General features: G+C 34.9%; 2 protein-coding genes and 1 long non-coding RNA gene across 3 annotated transcripts; all 3 read left to right on the forward strand.

Annotated features, from left to right (window-relative positions):
• On the forward strand, nucleotides 1-4,342 carry LOC148769768 (uncharacterized). The gene is made up of 2 exons (XM_088820341.1): nucleotides 1-2,550; nucleotides 4,046-4,342. Exons 1-2 carry the CDS (start codon nucleotides 1-3, stop codon nucleotides 4,340-4,342), a joined length of 2,847 nt encoding a protein of 948 aa, XP_088676467.1.
• A 7,153-nt stretch (nucleotides 4,343-11,495) lies between these two features.
• Nucleotides 11,496-13,642, forward strand: LOC105953849 (uncharacterized). The gene has a single exon (XM_012977528.2). It carries the CDS (start codon nucleotides 11,584-11,586, stop codon nucleotides 13,375-13,377), a length of 1,794 nt encoding a protein of 597 aa, XP_012832982.2. The 5' UTR covers nucleotides 11,496-11,583; the 3' UTR covers nucleotides 13,378-13,642.
• A 5,559-nt stretch (nucleotides 13,643-19,201) lies between these two features.
• Nucleotides 19,202-20,526, forward strand: LOC148769769 (uncharacterized). The gene is made up of 2 exons (XR_016032302.1): nucleotides 19,202-19,919; nucleotides 20,155-20,526. It is a non-coding gene; the product is annotated as an uncharacterized LOC148769769 (long non-coding RNA).
• The last annotated feature ends 2,060 nt before the right edge of the window (nucleotides 20,527-22,586 follow it).

The following is a 22,586-nucleotide window of genomic DNA, read 5'->3' on the forward strand; positions in this document are numbered from 1 at the left end:
ATGAAGATGTTTATCAAATCCATAGATGAGAGAGCATGGCGCGCCATCATAACTGGTTGGACACCTCCCATGGTCAAAGGAGAAGACAAAATGGAAGCTTTCAAACCAGAAGCAGATTGGAGTGACGTAGAGATACTACTCGCAAACTACAACTCAAGGGCCCTAAACGCAATATTTAGTGGTGTTGATGATAATCAATTTAAACTAATAGCGTCATGTGAATCTGCTAAAAGAGCTTGGGAAATCCTTCAAGTCACATACGAAGGAACGTCAACTGTGAGGACGTCGAAGTTACAAATGCTGGCCACCAAGTTCGAAAATTTGAAGATGGAAGAGAATGAGACGATCACTGACTTCCATGCTAAATTATGTGATATCTCCAATGAATCATATGCACTCGGTGAACCTTACTCTGAAAGCAAATTGGTGAGAAAGGCGATGCGCTCTTTACCTGAAAGATTTGCTTACCGAATTGCTGCCATTGAAGAAGTCAGAGATGTTGACACGCTCAAACTAGACGAACTCATGGGGAAACTTCTGGCACAAGAACTCAATCATGGTGAAAATCATCGTGAAAAGCCTAGAGAAAAGAAGATAGCCTTTCAAGCAGAAACTTCATATGCAACACCCCAAAATTCGTCAACTCAAGAAGATGAGCAGACGGTAGAGGAATCCTTGGCAATACTATCGAAAAATTTTGGGAAATTTCTCAAAAAGATCGGTAAAAGGGGAAATCTTCCAAGCACAGGGAAAACCGTGAACTTTCAAAATTCGAGGAGAAATTCAAATCAAGATAACTCAGAGGAGTCAAAACCAAGAAGAATACAATGTCGAGAATGCGAAGGCTTTGGTCACATTCAATCAGAATGCGCAAACACCCTGAAGAAAAAGAAGAAAATATCACTTACTACTGTTTGGAGCGATGAAGAAGAATCTGATGATGACCAAGGAAACAACGATCAAGTCACTAACTTTGTAGCATTCAGCATCAAAGTTCCTCTGGACAACTCAGAATCAACTGTTGCTTCAACTGTTGCAACAGACTGTGAAACAGAATCCAGGTATGAAAATATGTGTTCTGATTATGACAAAAATCTAAACGAAAATTCTTCTTTTGCAGAGGATCTAAACAGCAGCAGTGATGAGGAAGAACCAACCTTGGATGAAGTAAAGGAGGTATATGAAAAAATGTACCAAAAATGGCTCGACGTCGTTAAGGTAAATAACTTCCTGGAAAAGGAGAAGTTTGTGCTTATAGAGGAAAACAAGACACTAAAGGTAAGAATCTCTACTCTTGAGAAAAGGATCATATCTAGTGATCAAGAGAAAAATAGTTTGCAGGCTAAACTTACTCAAACTCAAGAAGCAATTGCAAAATTGAACTTGGGTAGAGGTAATCTAGATGAAATCTTAAGCAACAACAAGCCAAACTATAATCGTCTAGGCATAGGAGGGAGTCAGCTACCCAAAGTTGATCTAAAGCGAAAGGAAGATCAAAACAGAAAAATCAACTTTGTTAAACAAGCTTCTGTCTCACAAACAGTTGCAACTGTTGAAGCAACGAAACACAATTCAAAGAAAAGGTTTATTCCCACTTGTTTTTTCTGTCAAAGTCCAGGTCACATACGTCCTAGATGCTTCAAATATTTAAAACTTGTGAAAAAGCTTGTGGCTCGTTCTCTTTACTCTGCTAGGGCTGATTATTTTCCTTCACCCTCTCAAAAACCCAAAAATAAAATCGATATTTCCAATAGACCTCAGCAAAAAATTTGGGATGAAAAGTCCACGTTTAAATGCTTATCTGCGATTACTTCTTTAAAAGCAAGTACTACTAATGATTGGTATTTTGACAGTGGGTGTTCACGACATATGACCGGTGTTAAAGAGTTTCTGAAAAACTATCAACAAATCACCGGTGGAGCTGTTACCTTTGGAAACGGAAAAAATGGTGAAGTGCTAGGGAAAGGATCGCTAAATCATGAGAATCTCCCAAAGCTGAAGAATGTACTATTTGTAGAAGGACTCACGTCAAATCTGATAAGCATCAGCCAGTTATGTGATCAAGATCTTGAAGTCAGATTCAACAAATTCACATGTCGAGTATTAGACAAAGACGAGAATTGTGTTATTCAAGGAACTCGATCATCTGACAACTGCTATATTCTTGTCTCTGCTGGACTACAGGAAGAGGAACCAACAAAGGAATCGGAAAACAGCTCCAGTGTCGCACCAACAGTTCCAACAGTTGATGCAGCCTCTACCATTTCAGAAGAAAGTGACATCAATTCTGAAACAGGAGACGAAGCTGAAGTCAGGCCTCTCGAATTGGATGATCAAACTCACAAGGAACCCTCAAGAAGAGTCAAGAAGAATCATCCAGTGGATCAAGTCATTGGTCCGGTAGAAGAAGGAATTCAAACCCGAGGCTTTAGCGATGCTGATTGGGCAGGTGATGCAGATGATCGAAAAAGCACAACTGGAGGATGCTTCTATCTTGGGAACAATCTCGTGTCCTGGTACAGCAAAAAACTCTTATGGATGAAACAAATGGTATGTGATTATGGTATTAGTCAAGATTTATTGCATATTTATTGTGACAATATGAGTGCAATTAATATTTCCAAGAATCCAGTACAGCACTCTCGAACTAAGCATATTGAAATCCGGTACCACTTCATTAGAAATCTGGTAGAGGAAGGAACTGTCTCATTAGAGTATGTCACAACAGAAAAACAACTTGCTGACATCTTTACTAAACCCCTTGATGCACATAGGTTCGATTCCTTGCGAAATTCGCTTGGAATCTGTATTGTTTGATCTGTGCAGCTGCATAAACTGTTGCAACTGTCTGTGTCCAGACTTGCAACTTTTAGGTTTTTATGGACACATCACACATACTGCATTTTGTTCATCTAAGTTATGCATTAGTCATGCTGCATGTGATGAAAACTCTTGTGTATTGGATACTATCTGTACTTTCAAACTTTGTGAGGTAAAACTTCATCAATCCCCGAATGATGGCTATAGAGGCTTTAGTTTATTTAATACTCTTCACAATCTCGTCATGGTTTAACACTTTCATAAGGAAAAGCTGCCTCTCCAAATGAGTGAAAGCTACTCTTGAATTTTTGTTTAAACTATATATAATAAATTGGTTTGTGAATAGTTCGAAGCCTTTTTGAGTTGAGTCAGTAAATCACGTGGCCGAAAGCTCCTACAAGGCTCAAATAGAAAGCCCAGGGGACTACACATTGCACGACCACTGTAAACTTTTATATGGTCAGTGAATAGTTCGAAGCCTTTTTGAGTTGAGCCGGTAAACCTCATGACCGAACCCTCACCATACGACTCAATTAGAAAGCCCAGGGAACTACACATTGCACGACTGCAACTATCTCGCTAATTAAATTGCTCTGTTCTTCATGAAAAAGCTACCATTAGTAGGGTGTGTATGCTACCTAATAAGAGCGTTTTTGTGCTTGATTTGAGAGTATTAAATTTATTGTTAGTCTTGTTAGTTTGTATTTCGGAGCTTGCTTTTTTGTTAAAATTGAAGATAAACCCCATGGGTTTGATAGTCCTAATAGTATTCTATTCACTCGTGTTTACTCACTCATACTCTCTTTCGTTTTCTCACGTTTATTTTTCTCGTCCTAGTAATTTAATTCTGCATATTAGGCATATATATATATAAAAAAAAAAAAAAAAAAAAAAAACGGGGTGGGTTCGTATATGTTTTGGCGGCAATCATTTTTTTGAAGTCACCCACTTTTCTGAACATTTTTTTCTTCTCGAAGTTTTCTTGAACTGTGATTGGGCTTCATATGTGAAGGTTGAGAGTTGCTGTACCTGAATTTAATTTTTATAAAATTGCTCTCCTTATTGGCAGAATAATACTTGCAATTTCTTCACTATAATCTTCCTAAATTGCTAAAATACCCCTGAGAAGACCAACAGTTACCTATGTTTATGCCCCTTTTCGTTTTTTTTTCTCCAAATTGGTTTTCTTCTCTACTGCTCTCTTTTCCTTCTTTCTCCTTTGCAGCAAATCTCAAATCTGCACTCAAATCAAAGGAATCCAAGAGCACAGTTATGGGGAAACGAAAAAGCACCGGTGGATCGTCTTCTTCGTCCAAACGACGATCATCTCGACCAGCAACCGCGTCTTCGGCAGCTCCTCCGCCGCGACGCCGCTCCGATGACCGCCCTGCCTTCGAAGAGCCGTTGGATGCCGTGCCTCTTGCCTTTTGGGAGCCCCCACTCCTTCTCACGGCCGCCTCCGCTGAAAATTTTGGTCCCTAGGTTTTCTCCACCGCTGTCGCCGCCAGTCTCACCGCCGTGACCGTTCATCTATTCTCCACCATCTCCTCTACTGCCACACTCGCCGGCGGCCCAATCGTCACCACCACCGTGTGCACCGCCATCGCAACCACCCAAACCGGCCTCACCTGCACCCCGCCACCTCGCCGCTCTCGTCGACGCGTTACTCACTCTGCCTCGCCTTCCGCTACTCGCACCACCGCAGGTCACTCTGCACCGGATCCCGTGGTGCCTATCTCTGCTGTCGCTGCTTTTAATTCTCGGTTCCTTCTCCGAGAGCATCAAACCCGGTGGCGTCTGTCAAGTGGTTCATAATTTTTATGCCAACCTACCTAGTGGGGTCTCTGATTGTCGAGGTCGTTTTTTTTTCAAAGAAGAAACTCGACTATTTTACTGCCCTTGCTCAGAAAGGGGGAGATTATTCTTGAGGGGGAGTTGACAACGACGCATCAACCCAGGAGGAACTGCATACAGGGGGAGCTGATGCATCTGCTGGAACTACTACTGAACTGTTGTTGCTCCAACTGTTCCAACAGTTGATGGTACATCAGCTGAAGTTGATACGAATGATGACGAGGAGTTGTTCGTTGATGCTGAATATATTCTGGAGTAGTTTTTTTTTTTTTTTTTTTTTGTGGTTGTCGAATTGATTTTCTGAACAACGGCCTCTAAAAGTCTGCTAGGCTTAACTCTGTTCTTCTTTTGACTGATGTTTTGTTTTGAACTGTTCTAACGGTTACTCTATTATGCAGTCTAATGTTTTTGTCAGGTATTTGATCAAGGGGGAGGACTTGATTATAATAAATAGATGACAAAGGGGGAGATTGTTAGAATCCGAGAGGATTCTAATTTCGGGTTTTCAACACGTGTGTGAAAACCGTGTATAAAAACTAGGGAAGTTTCCTTAGTTCTTTAAACTCTTATTTTGTCATTAATTTATTTAATTACCTTAGTGTTTTATTAACAAGGAATTTATTTGACTAAGACTTTCCTTGTTGTCATAATTCCTTGTTCCTTACGTGAAGAATTTATCTAACCTAATGGGCTCTAATTTTGTAGGGCTCTACCAATACAACTAAGGAATTATAAGAAGGGAGCATCAACGTCATTACAGACTGTCCCTTTTATTTTGAGAGAAAAACTTTTTCTGCTCTTGCGTTGCTGCACCTGAGTTGTGATCTTATTCGAGAAGAAAAACACAGCAAACGATTTGCTTCTTTCACGCGAAAAGAAGATCGGTTCTTCGGGAGAAGAACTCAGAAGATCTCGGGAGGAGGTCGATCCGCCGACTGAGGGACTCAGCGTTGAAGAAATTTCAACCGTGCGGAAAGGGACGTGCTGCAAAGTGAAGATTGACAATTCAGCGTAGGATACAAGAACGGCGTCGACAAAGAGGGAGTCTTTGCATTTTCGATTAAGTCCTATTACTGTATTCGTAAAACTAAAAATTAGTGAATTTCATTTGCAGGTCCCCGTGGATGTAGGGTACAATTGTATCCGAACCACTTTAAAATTTGTGTCTTTTTATTACTGTTCCATTAACTGTTGCAACTCTTCGTAAAACAGTAGAACAGTAGCTAAAACTGAATCTGGGATTTATCGGACACAAATTTATAATTAATTTGCACGAAATAATTCTAACAATATATATATATATATATATATATATATATATATATATATATATACATATTCCGATATTCTATAATTACGAAAATTAAAAAAAAATGTATTTTATTCTTAAAATTAGTCGATTGTTACAATGAAAAAAAAATCCTAAAATTTATTTCAATATTCATAAAATTGAACATTCAAACAAATATATTTCAAAAATTAAAGGTATAAATAAGATAAATATTTTTCGAATTTATATATAGATTAAATGTATTAAAAAATGTATGTTTATGTGATAATGTTTAGATGATTGTGCAAATATTAAATAGGAAACAAATTAAACTCATAAAAAAATGAGAAGTCAACTAATCAATTTGAGATGCCACAATAATCAATATTTGCTACATGTCACTGAGGGCATAGATCCTCTTTTTATAGTAGAGGTTAAATTCTGAGCGGATCAGTCGATATTTAATATAAATCGGATTCTACTAATTTTTGACATGTGGCACTCGTAAGTCTTAACTCTTAATAAATCACGCTCATTATAATTAGGGTTAAAGGGGTTACGGGACATGGGTGTTATGCTGGGGTTTTTCTTTTTCCTTTTTTTATTTTTCTTTTTTACAATTATTAGAATTCTAATTATATTTTTTATTTAAATTATCCACGTGTCAATCATCCTATGTCATCCGATTTTCCTATTAAAACAGGCTATCTGGTCTAAATTTTCACCCTTTATATTATATATAGATAATAAATACATTAGGTTATGATGATTTTATAGTTGTGTTTACGTGAAGAAAAATAGAAGTCAATGAGAATCCATAAAAAATAACAGAAAAATAAAGAAATATGGAATAAAAATCTAATGGGGGTGATGGATTAGGTTATGATGATTTTATAGTTGTGTTTACGTGAAAAAATAAAGAAAAAAACGTGTAAAGATAAAAAAAAAAAAAAACCAATATTAAAATTTAAAACAAATTACAATATAAAGAAAAGAAGATCAAATAAGAAATGATATCAAAGTGAACTCCCCATCACAACTTTTATGTTATTTTCTTTTTTTCATTTGTTTAATCCAATGTTCATTTGATTATAATGGTAGATTTGAATCTCATTATTAAATATTTCATACACATAGGCCATTCAAGAGAAAAAAGTCAGGAAATTTTGAATTTGAAGTTTGAAATACACATTAACATATCAAAAAACACAGTTAAGTTAGGAAATTTGGAAGAAAAAAAAAAGTACATCAATTATGGCATTTCCATCAATTATGTAAATTGGAAGATCATTTTAACATCGTTTCAGAAAAATGATGACTTCACAAATGAGATTATATAAGTGCGAGGTCGTAATTAATCTTGTGTAAATTTATGCTGGGATGATATAACTTGAAAAGACATGGAATAATTTTGCGTCAATTTTAGGTTTTCTTACATACTTTATTTGCATGGTGCAATTGTCTAGCGTATTAATCGCAACTGGCATACTCAATAGATGAAAAAATCAAACAAAATCATAATATAAATCCAACTCATCAAATGAAACCAAAGTGCAACTAAATTACTTGTCTTAAGTGCTGCGCTAATCATATGTATTGATTTTTTAGATGCCTTCCAAAAACGGCTCTTCAACCTTAACAACACAAACACCCGAAAAAATGATGGAAATAAGCCGAAACAATCTAAAAATAAAATCGAATACAAATATTTAATATTAACATAAATAAACAATAATAAAAAATTTCGTGGAATTGCAATAAAGATAAGCTTCAATTGAGACGCGCCGGCACCGGAATCAAAGATATTCCATCGAACCGACTACGTACATACTTGATGCAAAAATATAAATATGATTATGGCAATATAGAAGATTTAGGGGAGACAGATTCAAATGATAGAAGATAGATACAAATTGTTATTAGACTAATATTTTCGATTAATTTGTCAAAAGAAAGAAATTAAAGATGTTAGACAATTAGAGAAGAAATGAGTATAGGGAAGAAGAAGTTGCAGGCATGGAGTACAAATGTGAGTAAAAAACTACATATATAGAGCAATTTTGCGGAATAGAAGGGATATATTAAAAGAAAGTTTATAATAATAATTTATTACTCAACATAACATCAAATTAAAGTAATTATATTCTGCCCGCATTGGTGTAGCTCAACTGGTTCCGGAGGTGGTAAGTTGGTGCAAGGTCCTAGGAACGAATCCTGGCAGCCGCAGTGTGGGAATTTCAACTCCAATGAGGGTTGGTTCCTTGTGGGCACCAGGTCCAAGTCCGCTACCTTAACGGGCCGTTGAGTTATCATGATTTACATTCCTCCATCAATCCTTGTCGGGTCAAGGGATGGGGTCCCTGAGGTATATATATATATATATATATATATATATATATATATATATATATATATATATATATATATATATATATATATATATATATATATATATATATATATATATATATATATATATATATATATATATATATATATATATATATATATATATATATATTTGTCAAACATTGTGTCCATGATTCTATGCACCACATATAAAATCAATTAGTATTTATCAGTCTTATTCGGAAGAAAAAAAAACAGTTGATTTGCATAATTAGAGAAAAAAAAAATGAGTATTACAACTTACCTTTCACACAGAATAATTGATTGGCAAGATCTAGAAAAGTAATATTTGAAATCTGGATATTCATCATAGCAATTAAAACAAGGGATAATTAGTGAAAACCCCCCAATACATTTGACTATATTAAGATGGATATGACTTCATTTTACATATTAGTGAGAACCCCCTTATTTAATATTTTAATTAAACATAAATTCAGATTTTAAGGGGTATGTCTATATTACCCTTAGTTATCATATAAAATCACTAAACCCTATTTCTCTTCTTCATCTCTTTTTTTCTCTCCAGCCACCACCTCTCTCTCGTTTCTATCCCCAACTTTAAACCAGATCTCATATCCTCACCGCCACTCTCCGTCAACCGCCATCGTCGCTGTCCTCCATCCACCGCCGTTGTCGCTGCCCTCCATCCACCGCCGTCGTCACCGACCAACGGTGTTCTCGTTAATCCTTTATTCTTTTTGAGTCTCGCCAAATACCAGAAGCCATCATTCAGTAAGCAACAATCGCTCTCTGATTGCCTCGAGTCGCGGCTCTTGCCGATTCATTCAGCCCGAGGATGAAACCGGTGATAAAAAAAAACTCATCGGAGCAAAGCAGTTAATTCATCCTATCTTTTGCCAATTTTAGATCGAATTTTCAGATTCGGTTCAGATATGTATTTATGATTTTCGATAAAAATGTGTGTGTAGTTGATTTTTTATACTAATTTTCTCTAAAACCATTTTAGGTATCCGCAGTGGGGATCTGATGTGGCAGAGTGGTAATTGACGGTTAACGCAAGGGATTTGCGTCCTTTCTTCACCTGAGAGTTATTGACATGTAGAAGTTGGGGAGTGGTTGAGACAGTGGCGATGGAACAAATCACCCTCACAGACTTCGGATTCAACACATGGTCGGTGGAGATATAGACCTTTCTCGATGGATATGCGACTGTAATGTCCAGCATCTGGATTGAACTATAGTTGTTTAATCTCTTAAATTGAGATTTTTTATTTTATAGTTGATTTAGATAAATTATAGTTGTTTTCGATTTTTATAGTTGGTTTAGATAATTTTAAGTTGATTTGATAAATTTTTTGGTTAATTTCAATTTGTTATGGTTGATTTTAGTCAATTTGTAGTTGATATAATTTTAGTAAACATGCTATTAAATATACCTATTTTTTGTGATTGTTGTTTCGAGAAATAAATTAAACGAACAAAAAAAATAGTTGTTTTCAGTAATCTATAGTTGATTCTGGAAATAGTCAATTTCGGAAATAGTTGATTTCGGAAATAGTTGATTACGGAAATTTTATAGCTGTTTTCGGAATTTTATAATCGGTATGAAAACAAAAAACTGTACAATAAAAATAATAAAATTGAAAGAAAAAAAATTAATTTTTTTTTAAATAAATAAACGAATATTATAATTAAAAGAAAAAAATGAAATAGATATTAAAGTAGTGGATAGTGAATAGTAAGAAAGGGTAAATTTGAGAATTAAAAAAAGTTGGATCTATCACTAATAAAGGAAATGGGGCTGGACCCATCTTTATTAAAAAAATACTAGAGGGGGTTCTCACTAATAGCCCCTTAAAACAAACCAAACTCAATAAGGTAAATTTTATAAATATCATAAGTTTTTTTTTTAAATCTAGATGTCATAAATTAACTTAAATAAAGAACAAATCAAACTCAATAAGGTAAATTTTATAAATATCATAATTTTTTTTTTAAATCTAAATGTCATAAATTATTCAAATGCATATTCAATTACACTTAAATGTTTTACAAATTATTTAAATGTATATTCAAACCACAAATTTATAATTAACATAATTATTTAAATTACAAATTTAAATCAAATAATGCAAAAAAAAAAAAAATACAATCAGCATATTACGATATTTGGAAAATTAATTAAGTGAAATAATATTTTTCTCTTACGTTTTAAAATATAAAATTCATGAAAGAATATGTATATGTGCTAATAATTAAATGAGTGTGCAAATATTAAAAAGGAAACAACTTAAATATATACCAAATTAAAAATGACAACTAAGCAATTTACTAATACACATAAGCAATTTAATTTCAACTAAGCAATTTGAGAAGATGACATAAGAATTTGACACATGTCATTCATTGAGACTATAGATCCTCTTTTTATATAATATATAGATTAAATAGTACAATTAAAAAAATAAAAATATTTGTTTTATAATTATTTTTAATGGAATGGATATTCGAATATTCCAAAATATTGAAAATTCAAAAAAAAAAAAAAACAACTGTATTCCTTTATTTTAATATTTGAATATTAAAAAGAATATTTCTTTCTAAAAATTATTTGAATATTCGTAAAATAATTGAGTATCATAAATTTTTTTAATAAATATATTTTGAAATATTGAAAATGTAAATAAGATTTTTTATTTCAAATTTATAAAATATTACCTTTGGAATAATATATATACATGTGGTAATTGTTTAAATAAGTGTATAAATGTTAAATAGGAAATAACTTAAATACATACCAAAATAAAATTGACAACTCACCAATTAAAGAATCCACCTCATCAATTGAACTCCAACTAAGCAATTTTGATAAATGACATCATCATTTGCCACATGTCAATCATTGAGGGTATAGATCCTCTTTTTATATTATATATAGATATATAGATTGCAAAACAACTATTCTTTGTTATTTTAGTAACTCTGGTCAGGGGTTGTGTGCTAACAAAATTTGAATCATAAATAATAAAGATAGGGGTACTAATTGCAATAAACACTTTTTATTAAAATAAACTTAGAGGGAAGGTAATGAATAAACAATTACTTAGTTGCAAAATTAAGAGTCAATAAAAATACCTTGTAATTATACTATTTTAAAGGGGTCTAGATGTAATTAGCCAATTATATCCATTAAACAACAGAGTCCACCTTTTTCATTTCATTTTGCACTGCAGTTGAATTTTCTTCACAAAAATCGCTTCGAGAAGATGAGGATTTCTGCTATTCGTAGAGCAATTGCTGCTAAATATTCTCCTAATTATTGTATTTTTGCTGATCCATTCTCTTTATTTTCTTTAAATTTTCATAGCGTGCGCCACAAAGAGAGACTTTTTTCACCTAATTTCAAAAGAGATTTGAGCTGGGAAAGCGAAGTAGATGAAGCAATTCTCTTGTTTCGCAAAATGGTGAGAATGCGTCCGCAGCCCCCCATTTTTGAATTCACCAAACAATTGCAAGTTATTGTCAATATGAAACAATACTCGGTTGCCCTTCAACTGTTCGACGAAATGCGTGAACTGGGTGCCCCTGTAAATGAGTACACAATGACCATCTTGATTAATTGTTGCTGCCATTTGAAGCGTGTAGACGTTGGTTTTGCTGTCTTCGGCAGCTTCCTTAAACACGGTTACGAGGCAAATGTTACAACATTCACCACCCTCTTAAAAGGGCTCTTTTTAGATGATAAAGTGGCCGATGCGGAAAAATTGTTCAAAAAGATTTTGACTTTGAAACTTTGTGAGCCGAACGATGTTACGATTCTTACTGCGATAGATGGGCTCTGCAAAGCTGGACGTGTTCATACTGCCCATGATTTGCTTTTGTTATTGGAAAAGACGATCTATAAGCCCAATGTTAAGGCTTATAATGCAGTAATTAATGGCTTATGTAAAGGCGGAATGGTGGATGATGCTCTCCAGCTCAAATCTAGAACGATTGACGAGGGACTTTCGGCCACTGTTGTAACATATACCTCGATGATTCAGGGCTTATGCGATTTCGGTAGATGGAAAGAGGTCAAAGACTTATTAAATGAAATGGTCAATAACAAGATTTCCTTAAATGTTGTTACTTTTAGTATATTAGTGAACGCGTTTTGCAAGGAAGGAAATGTTAAAGAGGCTGAAGATGTTTTGGAAATTATGAAGCAACAAAACATTCGTCCTAATATTTTCACGTATTCCGCGTTGATAGACGGATACTGTTTGCAAGGGAAAATGGATAAAGCGAAAGAAGTATTTGATTCTATAACGGGCAACGACCTTAAGCCATGCATCGTCACCTATAACTCTTTAATCAACGGGTATTGCAAGAATGGTAAAGTGGATGAAGCTTGGCGTCTTTTTCTCGAAGCTTCTTCTAAAGGTTTAGAGTACCTTGATACAATTACCTATACCACCATGATACATGGATTACTAAGTCAAGGTAGAAACGCTGATGGATGGAAACTTTACAAAGATATGGAAGCTCGGCAAGTAAATCCTAATTTACGTACTTACAATACTTTGTTGGAAGGCTTGTGCAAGACTCGTCAGATTTCTGAAGCGTTTTCATTTCTAAAGATGATGGAAGACAAAGGAGTAAGTCCTAGTATAGTCACATACGGTATCCTGATTAATGGTTTGTGCAAAGATGGGAAACTTGAAGATGCGAAAAAGCTTTTAAACGAACTTCCTTCCAAGGGGTTGGAACCTAATAATCACGTATATAATGTCATTATTGGTTCACTTTGTGAAGAAGGGTTCGTCGACGAGGCAAAAGATTTGCTTATAAAAATGGAGAGAAGTGGTTGCGCACCGAATAGCATGACATACAACATCATTATTCATTGCTTGTTGAAGAAGAAAAAGTTGGACAAGGCAATGCCATTCTTAGAGGAAATGCACAAAAAAGGATTCTTTGCCGACGCATCTACTTCGTCCATGTTAATTAATCACCTGCAAGGGTCCAAGAAAGATGATGTTCTTTTAGAAATGATGAAGAAAGTTGTTCCGAAAATATAAATTATTTATTTTCGGCTTGTCGAGTTTAATTAGGTTTTTGGAATGTTGAAAATGGCTTGTTGTATTATGTAACCTAATGGTGGATGTCTATAGGAGTTACAAAATTATTAGTGTATGTAATTAGAGGTGATAATGGTGGATGTTAAGGCTATTCATTCCCTTGTAACTCATGGCCTTTTGAATAGTCTTCTTGTACTATAAAAGGGAGACCATTATATGGAGTTGTAATACACTTGAATAAGAATACAATACATACACACACACACTTGCTCTCTTCTTGTCTTTCCATTGTTTTGTAATATGTTGGTCATTATTGATTTTTTTTTTCTTCTGAATTTCTATATGGGTTTCTATATGATATTCTTATTTCATGTTTTTGTGATTGTGGTTGGCCGGTTGTCGACTCATTTTTGTATTCGTTTGCTTAGGCCTCGTTTGGTTACCAAAATAAGATAAGTCAAGATAAAATTAAATAGTCTATTGAAAACCCAATTATTTTATCGGACCCTGAAATGTCCAACGAAAAAGTTTCCTAAAATGCAAGATAACGTAATATTTGCATGTCAACCCGGTAAGTTATTGGAGATATCAAACAGCAAACAAAACCCAATTATTTAGTTAAAAATGGCTAATCTCCCCAACCAAACGAGGCATTAATATATTCATCAATTATCCTAAACAAAATGTGTATTTTTCGGGAAAATTACAATATTCTTGACTCTTTTGAGAAATATTCTTTAAACAATTGAAATATTGTTTAAAAAAAAATAAAATATTGCTTTCGAAATCAAGATTTTCAGAATTCAAATGAAAATATTGTTTCAAGATAAAATAAAAATTCGATCAGAATAGGCGGGAAAAGAAACCTCCATTCCAATCTTCACCCTTATTTAATAATCTAAAATTCATAAATTGTTTCAAAATATTTTTAGAAGTATTGTCTAAAACAATAATATAATTTTTTAAAACCGGAATTTCTTGAATCCGAATGAAAATTATTGTTTTAAATAAAATAAAAATCAGATCGTAATAGACAGAGTAAGAAAACTCTGTTCCAATTTTCACCCTTATTTAATAATCTAAAAATCGATAATTTTTTCAAAATAAATTCAGAAATATTTAAAAAAAAATCGTAATACTGTCCAAAAAAATGAATATAGTGTTTTAAAATTGGCATTTTTGGAAATTGAATGAAAATATTATTTTAAAATAAAATAAAAATTCGATCCAACTAGGCGTGATAAGAAAACTTCGTTCCAAATTTCACCCATATTGAATGATTTAAAACTTGATATATTGTTTCAAAAGTGGAATTTTTGGAATTGATTAGAAGTGAAAATTGGAATAACGATTTATAATTCCCCAATTTCTATCGGGGTTTTTTTTTTTTTTTTGGTTTGAAACGATATTATTTAATCGAATTCGAAAAATGCCGATTTTGAAACAAAATTTTAAATTTTAGACTATATTTTGATTTAAAAAAAATCGAAAATATCTTGAAACAATTATCCAGTTGACTTTTTGGGAATTTACGTGATTTCGATTTTGTATTAAATTATAATTAAAAATAATAATTATGAAAAATCAGTTTTACAAGATGCAATGCGTATTGTTAAAACTTTAAAGTCCATTTTCATGCAGTGTTGTAAATTGAAAGCATGTGAGAGGCACATGCCATTTTCCATCCAACTTAACTGTAGAAATAAACGGCGGACCAATTCTGTCAAAAAATGGCATCATTAGGGACTAATACTGTAACTCCAAAATATTTAGGGACAATTTTGAGAAAGTGGGTAAAATAAGACGAACAATGTAATTTTCCTATAATTTTCAGTTCACTCTTTTGTTTCCTTACACTTGGAATAAATCTGAATTTCTCACTTTACTATTTCTTTTCATACATAAAACCAAAAAGCCAACCAAAAAGCTTCAACATGAGAGTGGTCATCATCAATTTCAGAATCACCTACATACCCTATTCCCTCCTCTACCTCTGAAAACTGTACTGATTCTCCTCACCTTTATGATTCAGACTCACTTTCACTTGAATTTTCTTCTAAGTTTTGATGTTGCAATAAAGGGTAAATTACAAACACCCCTGAGGTATGGTCAATTTACAAAAAAACCCATCTTGTTTGGATAATTACATCTACCCATCAACTATGATTTTTTCTTACACGTCCACCCTTATGGTGTCAAATTCAACATAATCATCTAGATTACATGGAATGTGCTCTAGTTTGTACTCGTTTTATGTACAAATTCAGTTTATGATGCACCACAATCTGATATATACAAGCCAAAAAATACATATTATGATCATCTTGCTTCAAAATGTAGAGTTCGAATAAGATAAAAACATGTCCAAAAGTGATTGCAAAAAAAACTTTGCAGAAAAAAAAGTTCAAAAAAAAAAAAAAAAAAAAGTCAATATTGGAATCTGGACACAAAAAGAATTCCAAAAAAACATTATTTCTAAATTTGGATTGGAAGATAATCGAAATATTCGGAACTAAATTTGGATTGTAAACCAGAATTTATGGTAATTTTATATACGATTCCGGTTCACATCAAAAAAAAAAAATGGAAAAAAAATCAGATATTGGAGTTTCCAAAACCAAAATGAAAAAAAATGATTCTAAATTCGAATATTTTTCGATCGTGAACTACGAAATTCGGAAATCTCGTTTCGATTTCCACCCATAGCTATAACGTAGATATGGTAGATTTTTAAATTTGTAATATGACTGATGGTGACTGCCCTATTTGCTAATTGCTATAATAGAGATATACATAGACTTTGAAATTCAAACATTAGTTTATGGTAGGTAGGCTGCTAGCTGTTCAATTTGCTATATTATACATGTATGGTATATTTTTAAATTCATTTATCAATTTATAGCAAGTGTTCAATTTGGTAAAAAAATACATATAGATAGTTTTTGTAGTCACTCTAATGATTTTATTTCAATACCATACAAAAATAATCACCATAATTTACTTATTTCCCAAAAGCAACATTAATATCTGAGTAATCCGTTACAAATTGTTCGCGAGCGTGCCCGGATCGATATTGCCCGATTTGTCCAATTCCGAATCCAGATTTCCGCAATGTTTGACTTGACCGAGCTTGTTCGTCTATAAAAACAACACAAACACACACAAATAATGTAATACATCAAACTCCAAAAATTCAAAAAAGAAACCATGTAATACTGCCCGATGGTATTTACCAATCAAATCAATATCCTCCGACTTCGACTAGTTTGGTTAAACAGTATAGCTGGTAATACATGAAGTACTTGATGTGATTGTATTTGTATAAATTATATATATTTTTTTTGAAATACAACATATAAATATTTTTATTATTTCATTATTTTATTTTATAAATATAATGATACATTAATAAAATACAATAATATACAATAAACGATTTTATATATATAATATTATTTTTTTGTTTCGAATTATCTGTTTATCAAATAAGGTCAATTTTTACATTTTCTCATAATTATATTTTTTTTCCATATTATATACATCATAAAATAAGGTAAATTGTGTATTTTATTGTGAATTAACTTTTCTCGGATTAGGTAGCTCAATTAGTTTTCAATCAAAGTTAATTATTTCCAAATTAACTTAATACTTGTTTATTAACTGTCATAATTAACTATTTCTAAATCAATTCAAATCAAATCATTTAATTATATAATCAATGATTTCGAAATTTTAGATTGGGGCTCATTTTAAAATTCAAATTTTGAATTTTTAAAATATTTCCAATATTACGTAATAATCCATTCTATATAATATCCCACAACAATGTGATTTTCAGCACTCGATCCAAGTACTTCAAATTATCATATGTAATTATCTTTCCGTGTTGATACTTATATATAATTTTCAAGACTCGACCCACTACTTCATATGATGATCTACATCATATTATCATATGTAATAGTCGATCCAACTACTTCATATTATCATATATAATTTTTAGCACTCGATCCAACTACTGGATTCTCCCCCTTCTTCTGTTCCAATTTTTTTTCCTCAAAACACACTCGATCCAACTACTTACCATTGATATTTCTCAATTACGTTTCTTTTACATTTTAATGTTTTTTTTATCGAAATGGGATTTATAGTTGTAGATCCGATATTTTATAAAATCAGATCCCCTTGCAAGCTTAATTTAAATTAATATTAAAACATCAAGTAAAACATTTTTTGGTATGCAATTTTCAACTTTTGGCACTACGTATGTTTCATCACATTAAATTTTTAATAGTTGGATATATATCACCTAATTTTATGCAAGTTTTTATATATGACATCAACTACTAAAATTTTGGATAGCTCTATGCCCTAATTTTAATTACTCCTAAGTCCTAACAATCTCTATTCAAATTAAACGTGTAACTAGTTTCCATATTGATGAGTTTAGCTATACAACAACCTGAGAAATAAATTTTGAAATAAAATTAATATAATCAACATACTATAAGAAAAGTAAACGATTTAAAATGTATTTTTTTTATTATTATTATTTATATATAATGGTTTTTTACCTATATTATTAATTTAGTATAAATTGATGCTACATACATCAATGTATAACATAAAGTATCTATGCATACTTAATTCTTTTAAAATAGTTTTTATTGACATACCATATTGTTATTTTTTAATAGTTGATCTAATGTCGATACATTGTTGTCAAATATATTAGATTTTCATATAATTAACTATTATCCACCCATTAACATATTAGATTATTAGTAATAATTAACATGAGCATTAGCAATAGCATATTAGGATTAGCATTACCATTAATATTAATATATTAGAATTAATATTAACATTAACATTAGCATTAGTCTATCAATCAATATTTGCATTAACATATTAGCATATTACAGTTAACTATTCTGTAAGTTAGTATTAATGTGATTAGTATTAGTATTAGTATTAGTATTAATATTAATATTAGTATTAGTATTAATTTTAGTATTAATATTAGTATTAGTATAATATTAATATTAGTTTTAGTATCACTATCAGTATCAGTATCAGTATTGGTTTCGATACCAATATTAGTATTATTATTAGTATCAATATTTGTATCTATCAATATTAGCGTATATATTATATATATTACGTATACTATTTATTATTCTTATTTATTATAGTTACCTTGTATAATAGGTTACCTTGTGTAGTAGGTTAGGGTTTCCTACATGTAACTATATATATGATTAATATACGTAAGAGATATCATTCTCTATTTTCTCCAAATCTATTTCTTCTATATGGTATCAGACACTAGGTTAACCTAGCCGTCACCACCCCTTCTTCTCCATAGTCGTCGCCCCTCATTCTCCATGGCCGGCGACGCTTCTTCTCCCTCCACCGCTCCTCTCAATCCTTTTCACCTTGTTCATGCCATCTCTAATATCAAATCTCTTATCCCCGTTACTCTAGATCTGAAAAATCCTAATTATCAAAAGTGGAGTCACTTTTTCACAATTACCGTCGGTCGTTTCTGCCTCTCCGATCTTCTACATGGAAAACCCCGACCGGAATCGATTTCCACCGATGAATGGCAGCGCGCCGACTATCTCCTCCAATCTTGGATCTACGGCACCATCTCCGACGATCTTTCCAACATGGTTCTCTCAAAAACCTCCACCGCCAGTGATCTATGGACCGCCATCTCTTCTCTCTTTACCGATAACAAAGATTATCGAGCCATTCAACTTGAAGAAAAATTCAAGTCCCTCAAGAAAGGTACTCTCTCCATTCACGATTATTGCCAAATAATCAAAACCACGGCAGACAACTTGGCCAATGTCGGAAATCCAATCTCTGACAAACAACTCGTCCTACAAACCCTACACGGCCTTCCGAAAAATTACGGGACCGTCGCCAACCTCATCTCCTTTCAGAATCCCCTTCCCACCTTTCTACAGACTCGATCGCTTCTTCAGATGGAAGAAACAAGAATTGCTGAACCGGAGCAGACCGCTGCTCTTTTCTACGCCTCCAACGCGAACTGTCCATCCAACAGTTGCAACGGTTCCTGCAACAGTCCCGTGGAGGTAGTTCTTCGCGCTATCAGCACGGGGGTGGCCGATCCAACCGTCGCGGAGGTCGCAACACTAACCGTCATCCCATGCAGCACTACGGCTACCATAGTTCTCATGGCGCATCTCAACTCTGGTGCGCACCTTACCGACAACCGTCAATTCTGGGATCCGCTCCAAATACATCGGGCCACCCATCCACTCCAGCGGCTCAAGCCTACTTTACTGGACCACCTGAACCCTACACCGGCCACTCGACTCCTACTCAGGTTCATCCGCAGCAGCAACCATGCCACAGCTCTAACAGTTCCATCAACAGTTGCAACAGTTCCTGCAACAGTGCCAACGTGGTGGATCTCGCAAACCGTTTGAATACGGTGACACTTCAGCAGCCTACCGAGTCACAGTGGTTCATGGACAGCGGGGCGACCTCTCATATGGCACCACACTCAGGTAATTTCAATTTTTTTTTTAATCCTGGCAGAATTTCCCCAAACATGTCGTCGTTGGTAATGGTTCCACCATCCCCATAACCCACATAGGCCACACAATTCTTCCTACCACTCCTTTCCGCCTCACAAATGTCTATGTCACACCCAATATTGTCAAACACCTTATCTCTGTTCGAAAGTTCACCCGCGATAACTCATGTTCGGTTGAATTTGACCCGTTTGGTTTTTCTGTGAAGGATCTTCGGAGTCGAGTCGAGATTTTCAGGTGCAATAGCTCCGGTGACCTATATCCATTTGGCGTCCCTCCCCCCACCTCACCTCCCGCTGCTTTCCTCCCTGTCGCAACACCTTCGTCTCGCACTCTTTGGCATCGGCGTCTAGGCCATCCCGGCAAACACGTCATATCCCGTTTATTTTCTAGCACTTTTCTTTCCCATAATAAAGACCATAGGGAGTCTCTTTGTAATGCCTGTCAATTAGGCAAACATTTTCGTCTACCATTTTTTTCTCAAAAATCTACTACTGTTGCTCCATTTCAAATTATTCATGCTGATTTATGGACTTCTCCTGTTTCTAGTCTTACGGGTTTCAAATATTATCTTGTGTTAGTTGATGATTTTACCCATTATTTATGGACTTTTCCTCTTCGAAATAAATCTGACGTTTTTACAACATTTGTCAATTTTCATACACTTCTCAAAACTCAATTCCAACATCCCCTGAAAGCCTTACAAAGTGATAATGGTCGTGAATTAAAAAATGCGGATTTTCAAAACTACTTCACTAAACACGGCATCCTAAATCGTTTTTCGTGTCCCCACACCTCCCCTCAAAACGGACACGCAGAACGAATGATCCGCACTATAACTAACATGATTCGATCCCTCATCTTTCAAGCTCATCTTCCTCCTACTTATTGGGTCGAAGCCCTTCATATGGCCACACACCTGCTCAATATTTTACCTACCAAAACCACACAAAACCGGACTCCTCACGAAGCTCTTTACCTCATCAAACCTACATACTCTCATCTTCGATTATTCGGCTGTCTCTGTTATCCCAACCACACCGCCACCGCACCACATAAACTCGCCCCCTGTTCTACTCCTTGTGTCTATCTCGGTCACCCTTCCTCTCACAAAGGCTATTGCTGCCTTGATAGATCCACTGGCCGAATCATAATTTCTCGTCATGTAACCTTCGACGAAACTCACTTTCCTTTTGTTGAGTCCACTCCCCCCAAAAACACACTTCCTACAAAAACACACCCTCCCTATTCCTCCTCCCTCAGACTTCGTCTAACTGTTGCAACAGTTCCTCCAACTGTTCCAACAGTGAACCACCATGTTCCAACAGTTCGTCCAACAGTCCTATAATACAGTCAACACCTGTTTCTCCTGCAGCACCACCTCTCGACCACGACCAGCTCACAACTCCTTCTCCTACTCCCACACCTCCCCCACCTCCCCCACTTCCCCCTGCTCACCCTATGGTGACTCGCATTAAAGTGGGCACCCACAAACCCAAAGTTCTTTTCTCTCTCGTTGCGTCCTCTACCTCTTCCATTCCCACCAACTATCGCCAAGCTCTTCTTGACCAAAACTGGCGAAACGTCATGATTGAGGAATATACTGTTTTAATTAAAAACAATGCTTGGAATGTTGTGCCCCGCCCCCCATTCACTAATGTTATTTCTGGTAAGTGGATACACAAACAGAAACTCAAGTCTGATGACTCCCTTGAGCGATACAAAGCACGGTGGGTTGTTTGTGGGTTTCACCAGCAGGCTGGCATCGATTTTCACGAGACTTTTAGCCCTGTTGTCAAACCAGCCACTGTTCGAACAGTTCTCAGTATTGCTCTCTCGCGATCATGGCCAATCCACCAGCTTGATGTGAAAAATGCCTTCTTACATGGCAATCTCTCTGAAACTGTCTACTGCGAGCAACCTCCCGGATTCGTCGATCCATCTCGCCCCACTCACGTGTGTCGTCTCAACAAAGCACTCTACGGTCTCAAGTAGGCACCACGTGCTTGGTACAAACGTTTTGCATCTCACATTACTACCATGGGGTTTAGAGAATGCAAGTCCAACACTTCACTCTTTGTGTACTGTCGCAATAGTTCCCGCGACTGTCGCAACAGTTCACGCGACTGTCGCAACAGTTCATGCGCCTACCTTCTGTTGTATGTCGATGACATTGTACTTACGGCCTCCACACCTGAATTGCTCCGCTCTATCATCGCTGCCCTTAATCAACAGTTCGCAATGAAGGATCTTGGCGATCTTCACTACTTTCTCGGCATCTCAGTTACTCGCTCGTCGAATGGGCTATTTCTCTCTCAACGCAAGTACGCCGACGAGATACTAGATCGTGCACACATGGCTTCCTGCAACCCTTGTCTTACGCCGGCTGACACAAAGAGCAAGTTGTCTTCGACCACTAGACCCCCCGTTGCTGACCCTACTCTTTATCGCAGCCTTGCCGGTGCACTGCAATACCTCACGTTTACTCGTCCCGACATCTGCTATGTTGTGCAACAAATTTGTCTATTCATGCATGATCCGAGGGAACCTCATATGGCTGCTCTCAGGCGTATCCTTCGCTACATTCGTGGCACTCTCGATCATGGCCTTAAGCTCTCCCCCAATCCGGACCTCTCCCTT

Source organism: Erythranthe guttata, chromosome 7 (genome assembly GCF_056151865.1).
Source record: "Erythranthe guttata isolate IM_541 chromosome 7, IM_541, whole genome shotgun sequence".
Lineage (NCBI taxonomy): Eukaryota > Viridiplantae > Streptophyta > Magnoliopsida > Lamiales > Phrymaceae > Erythranthe > Erythranthe guttata.